The sequence below is a fragment of the Corapipo altera genome, unplaced genomic scaffold (genome assembly GCF_003945725.1).
Source record: "Corapipo altera isolate COAL_440 unplaced genomic scaffold, ASM394572v1 55, whole genome shotgun sequence".
In the NCBI taxonomy this organism is placed as follows: domain Eukaryota; kingdom Metazoa; phylum Chordata; class Aves; order Passeriformes; family Pipridae; genus Corapipo; species Corapipo altera.
In genome coordinates this window covers 7,675,775-7,692,539 of record NW_020884882.1, presented here as the reverse complement: position 1 = coordinate 7,692,539, position 16,765 = coordinate 7,675,775, and the positions used below count along the sequence as shown (strand labels likewise).

Here is a 16,765-nt window from a genome sequence, read left to right as displayed (position 1 = left end):
TTTTTTCACACAGGAAGGAGAATAAATTGCAAACAGGGTGGGCCTGAAAAAATAGGTATTAAAAAAGAGCTTTGCTCAGGGTTCTAGTGTATCTCCAATGAAGACAACTAACGAGCACCTTAGGCATCCAGCAGAATTTAATGTACTCAAGAACTGAAACAGGCTACAGACAGTGGGAAGTGAATGCATGCAGCAGGCAGCTCAACAGCCTGGGAGCAACAAACTCAGCCTCTGTTTATGGTCTTGCAAATCATAGCTCTGTTAACAAAGCCACAATAAAAACATCTCAAAAGATTGCAAAGAAGCCCATGTTTTTTATATATCTTAAGTGGAAGATTTATATAAATCCCATTTCCCTGCTACAAGGATATGCATCAAGAATTTAAACGCAGAAAAGCCATAAATTACTGCACCACTGATTTATGCAGTGTTATTCCCCAAAACAATCTGCAAGACTCGTGTATTAGTAAGGACAGAAGTTAAAACAACACACTAAAGTTACTACTTTCTCAGAAAGTGAGGCTGCATACTGTAACTTGAATAAAGAACTAGCTCTATAGAAGAATATATGTCCTCAACACAAAAACATGACACGTCAAATCTGAAAGATAACCCAAAATTTATTTAAAACAAACAAACATAAAAGACAGTGCTATTACCAAGACTGAAAAAAATGAAGGATTCTTTTACTGATGTGACAAGACAGCCAATTTACAGCAGTTACATTAATTCTGAGAAAATCAAGTTGGGTTTACACTGCTTCAACTGACTACATGTACTTTCTGCCAGACAAACTGGTTCCCCTTCCCTCCCTTCCCAAAAGAACAGACAAAACCATTTTATAAAAAACATATACAGAATTTCGAGACACATGATTGAAACGCAAACCACTGTCCAAAAGTCTGGAACTTTCCAAGAAGGTTAAATCCTTTGTTGCTTCAACCAACCCTCAGCGGGGGAGCTACAAGCACAACGCCGTCCCCCCTGACAAAGAGCATCGGAATATTCCTTTTGGTAGACTGGGAAAAAGGAAAGAAGAAAAGTTGACATTTACAAAAGCAGAGTTCACAAAACATATCTGCTAAGCATAGGACCAAATTCAATCATTAAAAACACACTTGAAACAACTCCAATAAACATACAATGTTCTGACACGCTGAAGAGATCAATACAAGTAACACCAAGTTTTTGGGTATCCTGTGTACTTTCATTACAATTTGTCCCGAACTTCTGTTAGAGCTTGATTCAAAAAACAGTCAGCAATAAACTACTTTAGCAATATAACAGTGTAGCTTAAAAGAAAAGAATCTGTGGGGATAAATACACTACGTCCTTACTTTATAAATCTCTTCATAGGTTTCCTCATCAATCTCTATTGTAGTCACAGTTTCTTCCACATCACCCAAAATCATATTTAAGTGCTGATCATATGCCTGTAGGAATGAAGTTATTAAGTTATTTTATTATTTCTTCCAAAATTCAAAAATGAGCTTACTAAAATGAGAATTTTAGCAAAGTCTTTCAGACAAAATTAGTTTAGTCTGATTTCGACCAAAATACGTCACTATGTCAAAACAAAGCAGTATCAGTTGTAGTTATAATTCCAAACAAACATAAACAAATGGATACTTTGCAGCAGGAAAAAAGGAAAACATTTGCAGGAAATAGCTCTAAAGCATTGTATGAGGACACATACAAGAACTCAGAGACAGACACATTTCATTAACATTAAACCAGCTACACATTCTCTGCTGCCAGTCCAGCCTCCTGGAATTGATTGCCTGGGGACAACTTAAAGGTTATGAAAGCTGTTTCACATACAGTACTACAAAACCTTAAAATAAACGTATGTTCCAGAAACCTTACAAAAGCATGTTGGAAACTACACGTGTGCCTCAGGGATCTCTCATCATCTCTGTGTTTCCAAAGGAGTTGAGGCCCAGTTAACACATGGGCAACTGGTTCTCTTCCCCAGCAAAGCACAACACTCAGGGAGGACGACTGACTTAAAAGAAAGCAAAAATCCGTTTCATCAAGAGTCATATCTCAGAAGAAAGCACTTACACAAATGAGATTTACTGAGAACCCAGCTGAGTATATATCCCATCATACCCTCATCGGCTGTGCCTCAAGAGGTACTCATGTGATAGTGATAACCTCATTAGTTCTGTCTTGAAGAGACCTCAGGGTACATCACAAGAAGACGCTTGCAGCATTTTTGCTCATTTCACAGACACAGAAACGTAAGCCAAGAGCAGTGAAATTAATTGCTTGGTAACATTCAGGAGACAAGAAAATCAAAATACATCTCCTAACTTTCAAGGGAAGCAGTTAATAGCAGACAAAGTACTGAATAAATTAGATTTTTTCACTGATCACATTACACTTCTGTAAGAGAAAGTGTTCAGACCTTGTTACTAAGATGATTTTTCACCTACCTTCTCTAATCCTTTCCACACTTTCAACTGTGAGATACAAATATTTGTGGTTCCAAACTAGTTTTTTGAACAATTAATGGAATATTACAGATAAACTTGCATAACAGCCTGTTGTACATAAAAAACAGTTGCCCAGTCCTTAGCTGAATGAGTATGACAGTGTTCCGAACGTTTTACTTACATGTAGTCTGCCTCTAAGCTCTCTGTCATTCCGCATTTTGACATAAATTCGCTCATCTAGACTGAGTCTGATGAGATCAAGGGGCTCCTCTACAGTATTTGTTGTTTGTTGCTAAAAAACAAAACATAAGGGTTACGTGTATAGAAGAAGCCTGTGAACTTTTCCGTTCCTCTGTGTTTGTGAGACACAGAAAACAGAGAAGTAAGAACATAGATGCAAGTATTTCAAATCATCCCTTGACATCCTGATGAACCTGAGTGCAGCTATTTACCACTCTATGGATACTCACCAGCCTAAGCAACAGGAGTTAAAAGACATGTTTATTCTGCAGCAAATCACACACCACACACAGAGGGGTTGGACCTAGATGACCTTTAGGCCCCTTCTAACCCAAACCATTCTGTGATTCTATGGAACAGTTTTTCTTACCAGCAACCATCATCCCCACTGCAGCAGAGAGCCTACACGTGAACCAGCACCACGGCTGTGCCACGGCACGGTGCAGGCCAGGAGAGCCAAACCCACGCTGACACCTCAGCCAGCACAGTCAGTGACCAGATCACAGGTCCGGTGACCTCAGTTACCCGGTCATACACTGCCCCACACCCCCCCCTCCTCTCCCGAAGCCTTGCTCGGCTGCAGGGCAGCCAGGCCAGGCCCTGAGGCTGCTTTGAAACCTGAACACAGCGGGCTGAGACCCCTTTTTGTGATAACGGCGCGCTTTGGGGATCTCAAGCAAAATACTGTGAACCCCTCCGTGCACATCCCGCAGCTTGCTCCCTCCTTCCTTCCTCCCTCCTCAGGGAGGAGGCACTGCCCTCAGCAGCTTTCCTGCATTTTCCTGCCCAGGCAAACGGGCCTGAAGGGAGCCTTGTCCGCGCCTCGGCGGCGGCACAAGCTCCGAGCCCGAGCAGGAATTTCATTCCACACGGAAAACGCTCCCCGGGGGGCTGCGCCTCACGAAGGGTGCCCGGGCTCGGGGCTCGGGCGCGCCCAGCCGGGCAGCCGAGAGCTGCCTCTCCCTCCTGCCCCGGGCCCGCGGAGCGAGGCGGGAGGCACCGGGAGCTCCTTCCCTGCGCGCCGCTGGAGCCGCTCACCTGATCCACCTCATCCGCCATCTTTCAAACCGCCTCCCGCGCCCGCCCGCGAGACTTTATGGCCCGGCCCCTTCCCCTTCCCTTTACCCTTCCCTTGCCGGGACCCGCGGGGAGCGCCATGGGCAGGAAGCGCAAAGCATCGCCCCGGCCCGCGGCTGCCAGAAAGAGACGCTCCGGGGGGCTGCGGGAGGAGGGAGAGGAGGAGGGTGAGTGCGGCCCGGAGGCCGTGTCGGGCCGGGCCGGGTGCTGCGCCATCGCCGCGGGTTGGGGCCGCTGCAGGCCGGGGTGGGCAGCTCCGTGAGGGCAAGGGCAGTCACCCCAGGCTGGAGCCGTGGGTGGGGATCGGCGGTGGGATCGGCGGTGTTACCAGTGCCAGGGGCGCACAGAAATCGGGGGTTTAACCCGCGTGTGCCGCGGGCCCCGCACGCTGCCCCAGGAGCGCTCACAAAGGCTGAGCGAGTCTCACCTCGCAAGTGCGAGGTTTGTCTCACATCGCAGCTTCACAAAGTAATAAGTTCTTGCGAGTGGCGAGCACGATGCTTGGTTTTCAGCCGACCCCATCGGTAAGACTCCAAGAATCTTTAGGTGCCTCTTGTGCATTGCGTTATTGTAAATATTTTCCTTAAGTCTCGTTGTTCAGATCTTACCTATTTGTTCACAAACTCAGCATTGTGAGTGCTCAGTTCTGTAGCTGCCTCTGATGAGGTCCACGGAGATATTGTTTCTGATTGCCATGGAGATGAAACTTCATCCTTTATCGTATTTTTCCTTCTTCTCTCCTGTGCAGATGATTTTGAAGAGGAAAAGCCCAGTACAAAGAAGAACTCAAAAGCTCCAGCTAGGAAAAAGGAAGAAGGTTGTGATAATGGAGTTTCCAACTCAGCAAAAACTTCCAAACCTTCAAAACAAACAGGGGCAAAATCACAAACAAAAGAAAATAAAAGGAATGGTAGAAATAAAGAGAGTTGTAACAAAGAGGAAATGTGCAGGTAAGTTTACTTATCATTCTAGTCTATGGGAGCTTTCTCTTCATCTGATTTCTTTAGAGCCTGGTTCTGTGTATGTGCGTGTGAGCAGTGTAGAGTCAGTCCCGAGGAAGATGGGCTGCATGGAAAGGAAATTTGTGAACCTTTCCAAATTCAGTCATTTAAATATAAAATTTTACTTCATTTGTTTTAGTTTTCACTAAAACCAGGGATGTTTTATGGAATCCAGCATGAATAAATGTTGTCCTGAGATTTGGATGATAGGCAGAAATCTTTAAACATATAATTCTCTGGTGTTTTTTTTTTTTAAATACAAATATAATATCAGCACAATCTGCATGTGTAGATTGCTATAACAAATATATTAATAAAAAGAAATTAAACTGATTGGTCTCATTTCACTGGACACCCAGAGCCTTGGGCGTTACTGTAGGGAAACAGAAACAGTTCCAATTTCAGTATACAGTAAGAATAAATGATTCAGTGAACCATTTCTCCAAGGACTGGTTTGTATGAGCTGTTCTAAAGGATGGGACCTTCTGTAGGTTCAGGCGTGGCTCAGGTTTAGGTTGTTTCCATCCTAAACATCCGTGCAGAATCAGAACCTAAGTTTGCACTGGAAACATGTTACTCCATCGAGCCTGTGGTTATTTATGGCAGAGATAGTTTGCTCTACAGAGAAGATTTCTGTGGTTTAATTGTCAGATACTCAATCTGTTGTTGATGCAGAGGTCATGCTTCATTTATTTCCCTATTTTTAGTGTCTTCTGTCTCTGTTCTTCTTAAATAAACAAGCACGTACATTTCATGGTGCCAAAGCTGTTTTGATAATTTTAACAGTGACTCACCAAAGCCCCCTCAGAAGGAGATGAAGTTGAAGAAAGAATCTCCTGTTAAAAAAGAGATGGGTGAAGACAATACTGACAATGATGATGATGATGATGATGATGAAAGTGAAGATGAATGGGAGGATGTGGAAGGTAGCAATTGCATGTTTGTTAATTTTTTAAAAAAATATTTTTTTAATAATTTGATTTTCGAACCATTTCTCATTTGGATTCAGATAAATGCTTATACTCTGTATACTTAAAGTGTGTTCCATCTGTATATCTGTATCTAAAAGCTCATATCTCACAATGCCTTTAGAAAGGTTCCAAAGAAGGAAAAGAGCCACACAGTTGCTGACCTTTTGGCTTACATTAAAATCGTGCTGCCATGCACAAAGCACTTTCTCAGCTGCTTGTGTTGGCTGATGCTGAGCAGCTAAGGATGAGTCAGTTTGAAGATTCAAAACTGTGAATTCCCAGTAAAAAAGAGTGAAGATGAAACCAACTGAGCTGTTTGATTACATGGCCATCAACAAACTATGTTTGTTGGTCATGATGATCATAATCTTCTTATTTTGCTGCTACACATTTATGCTTTCTAAAGTGAAGAGCTGTCAGTTTTTTTCTTTGGTATTTTACAAGTACCCTTGAAGTCACATCTGCTTCATTCACCTTTCTCCTGATTGAGTTTGCCTGTGACAGTCACTAGGCATTAAACTGTTCTGAGCTGATTCTTCTACAGTAGGTGACTGGCATCCAATAGTTATTTGAAATAACTGAGCACACACACTGTTATGGAAGATGTGGGAGCTGGTAATTACTGGAGATGTTCAGTTTATAGGTTGAGTACTTGAGAAGGAAAACGTACGTTCTTATCCCACTGTCAGTCCTCCCTGGGGGTCTATTCCATGCTTACTTATAATTTATTAATATTTTATTTTTTCAGAGCTCCAGGAACCTGCCACAGATAAGTTTGAAGAAGCTGCTGTTCTTCCAGCAGTGGGGCTGCCAAGCAAACCTGTGGAGATAGAAATTGAAACCCCAGAGCAGATGAAGAAAAGAGAGAGAAGGTAAGAACAGGGAGGCAGTGGAGGGCTGGTAAAAAATGAAGTTAAAAGTATGCTAAGTCTTGACTGTCACTGACTTGCTGTGTTCTGGGTGAAAGTCCCCACTTTGTGCAAACAGTTCAGTTGGAATGATGCAGGGTCAAGGGACAGAGAACAGTCTACACTTTGACAATTTTACCAAAAATCTGCAGCGGAAGTTGGCAGGAATAGAAACTTCTCAGCTTCCTTGAAAATCAAGCGTGTAACTTCACTGTGCTTTATTCTAAATCAAGGGACAGCAGTAGATCTCTGCAAGGAGAGCTGTGAGTGACTGGCATTTTGTTTCTGCAAATGTCTTAACAGCTCAGATGGAAGCTTCTGTGTGCCAATACCTGAGGTGTGAATAGGTGGGCCAAATGAATGCCCTTGGCATCTGGGAGCATTAACCCAAGGAAGGCTGACTTTGGGTGGTGGCTGGAGGCCTGATGATGAGAAAACCATTTTTCCTGGAATCTGAATGGAATGCCAGCAGTAGTCTAAAAGTCAGACAGTTCAGTTAAATTTAGTATGGAGCTGTCCAAAACTGTTGATAAGAAACTGAAGGCACATGAAGTTAGGCAGAATTTAGACCATCTGAATATACCAAGCTCTCAGTAGTCAGGTGCATGGAATTCACAGTCGTATGCATCCTTCTTGCCTATTCACATAGCCAGTAACTAAACTTTTCTGTAAGTGTGCCCAGAAGATTCTCTGGGATGGATTCTCTTTGTGAACTGACCCAGTTCAGGAGTCTGGAAAGGCAGGCCCACAGAAATCCCACAGCATCCATCTCTTTTGTAATCTTCTGCAGAGAAAAAAGGAAAGCCGAGTTTGAAGCGTATCTTCGGAGGATGATGAAACGTTTCAGCAAGGAGGTTCGTGAGGACACACATAAGGTATTTGTCACAGAGAACCCTGGCAGAGAAAAAGTTGAGCATAAAGATTTCTGAAGTGATTCGTAATGAAGAAGATACTTAGTTTTGACCAAATAATGTGGGGCTGTGGCTAGAAGTGAAAAAATTAAAAGGCTGTAGTCCTGACAAATGATCTTTAGACTCCTCCTAAACTGTGAGTTGGAAACATCCGTGTCTACTTTAGTAAAATTCTAGCTCAAACCATACACAAGTAGAATATATATCTCTCCATTGAGGGAGATCTTTTCATTCTATGAGGGTTAAACTGCCAGTCATGTAGAGCAGGAGACACTGACAGGGACTTCAAGGCTTTCCTGTCTTCTGAAGACAGCGCTGTTTCCACCCTGTGAATGCTTGGGAGGTTTCATTTTTGCCTGTCTCTGTTAGAAGAAGCAGTGAAGTGTTCCTCATCTTTACCATGGACAAAAGTTCCACTAAAGAAAATCTCTTGAGAAGTCACTGTAAAAACTTTTCTCTCTCAGGTTCACCTCCTGTGTTTGTTAGCAAATGGTTTCTATCGGAACAGGATCTGCAGTCAGCCAGATCTCCTCGCCATCGGTCTGTCCGTCATCCCCACCCACTTCACCACAGTGCCCGCAGGCAAAGTGGACCTACTCTACCTTTCCAACTTGGTGAAATGGTAAAACTTTTCTAGAAGTCATGCTGTCATAGAATGTAGAGCAAGAGTTCAGGGAGAGGGGTAACTAGTTACCAGTTTTCAGTGATTTTTTTTTTTGATTTTAAATACACGAGAGAGAGTCTGTCCTTTTTACAGAAAAGGGTCAACTCTGAAGTTTAGGAATACAGTCACAAACACTAGACAATAAGTAGGTGTCTCATATTTCAGGTTTATTGGAACCTTCACTGTAAATGATGAGCTTTCCACTGAAAAAGGAGAGCCCCTTCAGTCGACCTTGGAGAGGCGCTTTGCCATCTATGCTGCACAGGATGATGAGGAGTTGGTTCATGTAAGAGACTGGGAAGTGCAGGGTTGGTTGCTGAGTTTGGATGCTGGATCAGTGCTGTATGTCAGGTCATACACAAAGTGGTTGTGAGGGTTGGATTTGGAGAAAATAGATTTGTCACGTAGGTGATTCTGTGGCTTTTTATTTTGTTGTATTTTTATCTGGAGTGCTGTGATTAAATTAAATTTAAATTGCTTTGCAGATATTTTTAATTATTCTGCGAGCATTACAGCTGCTGTGTCGCCTCGTGCTGTCTTTTCAGCCTATTCCTCTCAAGGATACAAGACCAAAGGTAGTTTCTGCTGTTTGTGTGAAATAAAGAATAGATCACTGATTTAGTAGGATTAAAAAAACTTTCTGGCTGTTGCAACTTGAAATGAATCACTTACTGCATGAACCAGTGTTCTAGCTATAGTGCAAAAAAATGCAAACCCTGAATTTTTAGTTTTCTCCTTTAAAGAAACCACACATTTTTGTGTTTCAGCAAAGACATGCTTCAGTGCTTTTAAATTTCTTTAAAACTTAGCAAACACTTGCTGCATGAGTACACCTCTCTTCAGCCATTTGCCTGAAGTTTTCAAGCCCCTAAGACATGCTATTTGACCATGCCTGCCAGCCTTTGGTCTGCATGAACCTTGGGCTGATTTCAGTCTTTTTTTTTTAACATTCTTAGCCATGGTGATAAAAGTGACCTGGCCTGTTTCTTTGCAGGGAAAGAGCTCATCCAAGAGGCAGTCTCTCAGCAACACCTCTGAGAGACAGGAGAGTTCTGCCACAACACCCAAAGCTGGGGCAAAAAAATGCCCCTGCAAAAAAGCCAAGCAGGATGAGAAATCCTCAGAGAGCGAAGAAGACATCAAGGAACCAAAGAAAGCCAAAACTGCTCAGACCAAAGGGACTCACAAGTCCAAGCTGGCTAAAAGCAGCCAGGAACAGAAGGAATCAAGTAATGAGAGCAGTTTAGCAGAAAAAGATGTGCCAGTCAGGCCCAAGAATGATCGGCGGAGACGAGTGGCCTCCAAAGTGTGTTACAAGGAAGAGAGTGAAAGTGATGAGGGCAGTGTTTCAGACTTTGAGGTTTCAGAGGAGGAGAGTGATCTCTCTGATGAGGATTTTGAAACTGTCTCTAAAAGGCGGAGGAGCTCACTGGCCTCCCAGAAGGCAAAGATGACAATTATAAAAAGCCCTAAAACTGAAACTTCAGAATCAAGGCTATTAAAAAATTCGTGTGGATCTGAGCCTAAGCCAGCAAAAAGTACAGCTCCAGCTTTGCCTGCAGGACAGAAAAAGAGAAACAAAATCATTTCTAGTGATGAGGATGATGGACAACAGGAGGTGAGGAAAGCGACGGGCACAGACCAGTGGCTGGAAGTTTTCCTTGAGCGTGAGGACAAATGGGTTTGTGTAGACTGTGTTCATGGCAACGTTGGCCAGCCCCAGCTGTGCTTCACACATGCCACAAAGCCCCTTTTCTACGTTGTGGGGTTTGACAACGACGGGAGCGTCAGGGATGTGACACAGAGGTATGATCCAGTGTGGATGACTGCAACAAGGAAGATCCGTGTGGACCCTGAGTGGTGGGAAGAGACACTGCAGCCCTATGAAAGTCCCAGTGTGGAAAGAGACAGAAAGGAAGAAGCTGAGGTAAATGGCAACAGGTTGTTCAGAACATTTAGTGCCAGGAGTTCAGTCCTTGGATTCTAATGCAGGGAAAAATCATTAGGAATCTTTCCCTGAGGAAGGAGGTTTGTATTTGAGCTGGAAATGTTGAGATGGAGTATATTTTAAAGGGGATATACAATGGTGGATTAAAATAATATTGATTAGACTCTGTTCAGAGAAATTTGCTTAGCAAAAGTACTGCACAGCTCATGCTGGAAACATAACAATGTGGTTTCTGTACAGTTTAGCATTACCCTGCTCAGAGTCTTTGAAATATGAAGATCTGAGTACACATATCTTCGTACCTATTGGCAACAAGAATGCTTTGGTTTGTTGGCTCATCTGATTAAGTTTCTGGGGTTCTTTTCCTTTGGTCCATACTATAGTCATAGTAGTGCAATAGAGTTGGGAAATCACTCTCCTTTGTATAATTCCTACAGTTTCAAGTTAAGCTTCAAGATCAGCCTCTACCAACAGCAATTGGAGAGTACAAAAACCACCCTCTCTATGCACTGAAGAGGCACCTCTTGAAATACCAGGCGATCTATCCTGAGTCAGCTGCTATCCTGGGGTACTGCAGGGGAGAGGCTGTCTACTCCAGGTGAGTTGTGCATGTGTTGTCACCTGTGTCTGTGACATTTGTGATAAATTGAAGAGCTAATTTGCATGATGGTATCAGCAGTAGTCTTGGGCCACATGCATAGACATGTGAGGCATTTTGCTGCTCAGACAGCATTTGCCTATCATTTAGATACAGCTTTTTATACTACTCCTAACATTTTGGAAGATCTCTTATAGATCACTTCACTATTCTTATGTTTGCTTCTTTCTGGCCTTCTTAGAGACTGTGTACACACTCTGCACTCCAGGGACACTTGGCTGAAGAAGGCTCGGGTGGTGAGGATTGGAGAAGTGCCTTACAAGGTAAGAGGGTTTGACTTCCTCCTGTGCAATAAACCTGCCCCCTAAAGCTCAAGCTCAGTTCTCTTTTGGTTTTTGTCTTCTCTTTGTCAGCAGATGCAGATTTCTCACTTGCATGGCTTTTGGTAGTTGCACTGTGAATCTGTCCACCTCCTGTGCCTGTAGTTCCTACATACTACCCAAAGCCTAGCTTTCTCTTCTTCCCACCCTGAGGGTATCTGGCAGAACTGCTCCCTTTTCATCTTCTTCAAAGACATCCTAGTGTTTTATGTGCACTGCTGATGTGGCTGCCTGTTGCAGGCACAAGGTGCCGTGGGTTATCATTTATAGGCAGTGGATACTGAATCTAGGAAATAGCATTTCTGCTCTCTCAGAACCTCCTCCTTTGATGTCCTAGGAAAATCTGAAATCACTGTCAGCTTGTTGTCAGGTGGTGTTACAGGCTTGGTCGTTGTATTTGCAGATGGTGAAGGGATTTTCCAACCAGGCGAGGAAGGCGCGTCTTATGGAGCCGGCAAACCGGGACCGAGAGGACCTGGCGCTGTTCGGCCACTGGCAGACAGAGGAGTATCAGCCTCCTATAGCAGTGGATGGGAAGGTAGCTGGGAACGCAGAGGGCTGGTGTTAAAAGAAGTGTTTTGTATGGAACTCTGGACTTTATTTTTCCAGAAGTTGCGTATTTCAGATGTGAGATCAGTCAGTAACATCTGGATTCAGGATTAAGAGTTCTCGGATAACTGCACTCAGGAGAAAATGGGCAAAACTTTAGAGACCTTACTCTCCTGAGTACAGGTAATGAGTGCTGGCAGCGCAGACTGCTGGAGTTGTAATTTTGTTGATCTAATTTTCTTAGACCATATTTGCTCTGCTAATTCTCTGCATTACAGCCTGAGTAACAAGGCCTGGGCAGAGGACATAGCTAGGAGATAACCACACAGCTAAAATCTAGGCTTGTGCTTTTTCATGTGCATATTAATTGAATACTACAGTGGAATGCAGGAGATCAGAAGGGAGAGCCCCTGAGTTGCAGCAGGGATTTTCACCTCCCTCCAAAAAGAAGGAATATCACCATCTGTCTTTAATTTTGCAATAACAGGTTCCTCGGAATGAGTACGGAAATGTCTATCTCTTCCTGCCATCCATGTTACCCGTTGGCTGTGTGCAGCTGAAACTTCCAAACCTGAACAGAGTGGCACGGAAATTGAACATTGACTGTGTTCAAGCCATCACTGGATTTGATTTTCATGGCGGCTACTCACACCCAGTGTACGTGAAGCTGCTTTGTTGCAGCTGCCAGAGGTTGATGTCCTGCAGAAGTTGTATACCCCTTGTTAAAGAGTGCATGTGACCAGTTACACACTTAGATCTTTTGAGACAGGCAGTTCTGTCAGTGTTCAGTAGTTTTTGGGTTGGCTGGGTCAGCAGGCATTTGCCCCGTTTCTTTCTTCTCGTAGCTGACAGAGGATTGTGTTCTCCTTCCTAGTACCGATGGCTACGTGGTGTGTGAGGAGTACAAAGAGGTTCTCATTGCTGCCTGGGAGAATGAACAAGCAGAAATAGAAAAGAAGGAGAAGGAGGTGAGAGTTATTTTTGCAGCTTCCTTATTGTTATATTTATTAAGTGAATTTCATTGAAACTGTGGACAGTCAAACAGGGTGGGCTGTGCAAGCAAGAAACACAGAGTGTAGTGACTGTGAGGGGGTTGGTGCATCCCCCGAGAGCCCCAGTTTGGACTTGCTGTCCAGACTGCAGTGGGATGCAGTACAAGTGTGTAGCAATATCTGCATACTCTGGAATAGTTTTCCGTGTCTGCTGGGAAACAAAAATGAAGAATACACAGGTAAGAATAAAGTTTTGGAGGTAATTCTGGTGTAATTTGCACAATCAGTGTGTGCATTAGAAAGTGACTGTAATTTGTGTATTTAGCAGGTAATTGGACACAAATACATTTTACATTTAAGAATCTATTTGCCTGTAATCTTTTTGTGTGACACATTTAAGTTGGTGTTGGGTTTTTTTGTTGGCAGTTTAAAAAAAAAATCTTCAAACTTTGGTCTTCTGTGGGCACAAATACATCGAAACTCATAAATTTTTTTCTTTTAAATAATAATCCCCCACAGAAGCGTGAGAAGAGAGCTCTGGGAAACTGGAAGCTGCTGACAAAAGGACTTCTCATCAGAGAGAAACTGAAGAAACGCTACTCCATCAAGGTATTCTGCATTTCTATTAGTGATTTCTTTTTCAGGATGTTATCTTTCTACCAATAGATGTTTTTCCAGTATTTCCAATATGTTATGTTTCCAACTGTAGACTAGAATTTCCAGATTATAGTTGCTCAAAAATCTTCTTTCCCACTGGTAGCATGTGACTAGCACCTAGTCAGAAAAACTACACCAGAAATTCGATGTGATCATGTCCATCAAAGATTCATTATTGTTTAACAAGAGATTATTGCTTCCCAAAGCATCATTTTTTGGTATTGTATTTTGATATACCCCCTTCCTAGATTTATTCCTCCAAGCCAAGCATGTAGCTAATGGGATGAGATTGGGATACTTTTTTGTTATGAAGTCAGGTATTTTAGTTCTTAATCTTCTCCCCAGTGAGAAAAGTGAAAAGCCTGATCTTTTTCTAGCAGGTTTGGTTTTATTTATCCATCATTAAAAACATTTTGATTGTGTTGAAGGAATGTTTGATGTCCAGAAATAGCCCCAAACCGGAACAACCAACTTCTGTAAGGTCACTCAGTGTCACTGTGACAGATGACAAGCCCTTTTAGAAAGGGGAGGTTATGAGTGTTTCCTAGAACAGCTTAACGTTTTCATGCCTGTTTTTTCTAGACTGAGCCATCAGCACCTGAGACAGAGAAAGGGGCGGGATTCTCTTCTGATGAAGAAGGAGCTCCGAGCTCAGAGAGCACAGTGGGGAATGTGGCTATTTCTTGGCCCCAAAATCGCCAGTTAGAGAAAAAAGAAGAAGAGAAAAAAACCAGAAAGAGCAAGCGAGAAAGGAAAGGTGAAGAAGCACAGTTGTTTCCTTTTGAGAAATTGTGATTAGAACAAGCTTTTTCCTTGCTATTTCCAGATGCAAGAACATTAGTCACAGTAAAAGTATCCTTTGCCAGTTAGGGACTTAGTCTTCCCGGGCACTTGTGTTTCTGAGCTGTCAGGGACCACCCTCACTCAGTATCCAGTTTCCTTTGATACAGGTAATTAGATTCTTCCTTTTATCCTTAGGCTTAGGAGCACCAGACATGCAGTTACACCTTCTGAGAAGATCACTTTGCGGCTTGGAGGGTTTTCTTCTCTTTTGTATCACTCAGCTTTTATTATTCAGTTTCCAGAAGTAATTCTTTCATTAGCACCCTCTTTTCCCATTTTTACTCCTTTTCATTTTTCCCTGCTTGCTCAGAATTAAAGCATCCAGCTGCTCTTTAACTGTCTGTGGAGAGCTGCCCAAAGGACTGCTGATACCTGCCTTGATCCATAGCTTATCCAAATCCATGGTGAGAGTTCTGGCCTTTCTGTCTCATAATCACAGAAGGGGATATACTTCCTCTAAGGTCGAAAGAAATAGCCAATTAGGAATTGGAGGAATCAAAATTTACTTTGTAAAGAATACTTGCATTTTGGGAACTTGGATTTGGCTTTTCAGTCTACTGTCTTCCTTTAAGTTCAGAAATCTTGTGCTTTGGAAGGTAGAAGCCCTGTCCTCATTTCAAACTTAAGATTTAGTATGCCTTCTTAAGTAATTTGAATATATACATATTTGCTTCTGTTTCTTACCAAGATCCTGTTCTGAAGCAAAACATGTAAAACTGGCTGAATGTCACTGTCAGAAACAAAATTCACTGAAACCATAGAGTTCTTCTTATTCATAGCATTAAAAAACTGTTGAGAGAGGAATGTAAAATGTACCCAAGCTTTTCCTGCACTTTGTAGTAGAAATACTGATCTGTCTTTTGCAGTATTATATATCTAAATACCACTGATACTGTCTCTGCAAAAGTAGAGAGGAAAACAGTTTAGTCATTGCTGGACATTGTCACATAGAAAAGATTGAAATGCAAGAAAATGGCTTACATGTAATTATGTTCAGAAAAAAAAATCTATTTTTGTACTGTATTTGTAGATCAAATTAAAGTTTGAAAAAAAGAATCTGTTGTCTGTTACACCTTCCCTCTGGCCAGCTTTCTGTTCTGTAAGCAGCTGTTTCCCTGGAAGGACCATGGATAAGAACACACTGTAATATCCTGGGTCCCAGGATAGCCCAGAACCAGCTGCTTGTGAATTGTTCTCATGTTAAGGGTCTTCATTCTCAGTGTTCAGTTTTTGCTACCAAATTCCAAATAAATAAAGACCAACCTAAGCTGGAGGCTTGGGGAGTAGATCTGACATGTGCATAAAGCTTCAAGGAGTCTGTATCTTGCAGGAATGGGTAATACTGCAGTGGGCCCAGAGGGTGTATTTCCTTCTGAGTTAGTGTGGACTGGATACACCCTGAGATGAGTGTGCTCAGTGTGGGGCCCATGTCCAGCTTCTGCTGGTATTGGTAGCTGTTCATCAGCTTAAATCAGGAGCTGGTATCAGCTGTACCAAAGCAACTCTGTGCTGCCTCACTTGGGACACAGAGCAGGCATACACAAAGCTGTGAGTCCAGGAATTACTTATAATCAGCTGGAAAAGAGACAAGAACATTTTGAGATGGCAGGATCCTGCTTCACAGCCATGTGGACAGCTGGTGCTCCCAGCCCAAGCATGGGAAAGATGAAAGAGTAAATGTGCTTCAGGTTGTTCCTATAGAAACACTGTTTATGTACATGCAGTGAAAGTGAGTCTTGGCTTCACCAGAGCACCTGGCCTGGGGAATGGGAAGTTCTTGTCTGTGAAAGGAATCTTAATTTATTGTGTATTATTCTGGTGCACATGCTGGGATGCAAGACAAAAGTATTTTACACTGCTGAAGGGACAGGTAACCCCCCAGTCTCTTTAGAAATACAATAGGCTGTTGCAGTCAGGTTGAACCATCATATTTTTTTAAATAATCTTGCAGAGGCAAGGAAGTGACTGATTTCAGTAGTCAGTAACAGTGAGTAAAACCGTGGCAGGCTGGCACCAGCAGTACACAAACCAGAGAGCAGCTGTGCTGTCATTAGCAACTTGCTTCCCAAAATGGGGAAGTATTTGCAGGACAAACAAAACACACCTGTGCATTTATCTCAACCAACAACAGAAAACTAGTTCATGTGGAAGCTACAAACTAATCCGCACGTACCTGGACACTATTCCTGGACATAAAATGTACAATACTTACATTTAATAAAAAAGAATCCTACAGACCAACCTTTTGAAAACCGTATTTTATTAAATATACAAAAGCTCAGCACTTCTGTAGAAAATTGTATCTTCATCTCTAATTTGGTAATGCTGGCTAGTGTCCTGCATCATGGGCAAAACAGCAGCATTCCAACCCATTTCTCTCCCCAGTGGGGTGCAGTTCCTAACTGGTGGAGCACAAGCTGGTGCTGGTGAGCAGCAGGAAGACGCTGCAGTACCGCTGCAGTACCGCTAACACCGCTAACGGGCCAGCTGCGGGCATGAGGCCACATCCCCTTCCTGTCCTTTCACTCACTGCTCCTGCTTTTACCGGCAGAACCGAGACATGAGACTGAACCGACAACATTCAAATG

At 42.9% G+C, this 16,765-nt stretch overlaps 2 protein-coding genes across 2 annotated transcripts; one reads left to right on the top strand and one right to left on the bottom strand.

The window, feature by feature from the left end:
• Positions 1 to 600: 600 nt before the first annotated feature.
• Positions 601 to 3,809, bottom strand: LSM3 (LSM3 homolog, U6 small nuclear RNA and mRNA degradation associated). Its single transcript, XM_027640115.1, has 4 exons — positions 3,717 to 3,809; positions 2,620 to 2,730; positions 1,338 to 1,433; positions 601 to 1,019 (listed from the first exon to the last, which is right to left on the bottom strand). The coding sequence occupies exons 1-4, from the start codon at positions 3,735 to 3,737 to the stop codon at positions 939 to 941; spliced, it is 309 nt and encodes a 102-aa protein (XP_027495916.1). The 5' UTR covers positions 3,738 to 3,809; the 3' UTR covers positions 601 to 938.
• Position 3,810: 1 nt separating this feature from the next.
• On the top strand, positions 3,811 to 16,418 carry XPC (XPC complex subunit, DNA damage recognition and repair factor). Its single transcript, XM_027640111.1, has 16 exons — positions 3,811 to 3,922; positions 4,504 to 4,705; positions 5,543 to 5,682; positions 6,476 to 6,599; positions 7,426 to 7,510; positions 8,011 to 8,168; positions 8,376 to 8,496; positions 8,696 to 8,785; positions 9,205 to 10,137; positions 10,596 to 10,756; positions 10,998 to 11,079; positions 11,540 to 11,674; positions 12,173 to 12,342; positions 12,560 to 12,653; positions 13,197 to 13,286; positions 13,917 to 16,418. Exons 1-16 carry the CDS (start codon positions 3,835 to 3,837, stop codon positions 14,127 to 14,129), a joined length of 2,886 nt encoding a protein of 961 aa, XP_027495912.1. The 5' UTR covers positions 3,811 to 3,834; the 3' UTR covers positions 14,130 to 16,418.
• The last annotated feature ends 347 nt before the right edge of the window (positions 16,419 to 16,765 follow it).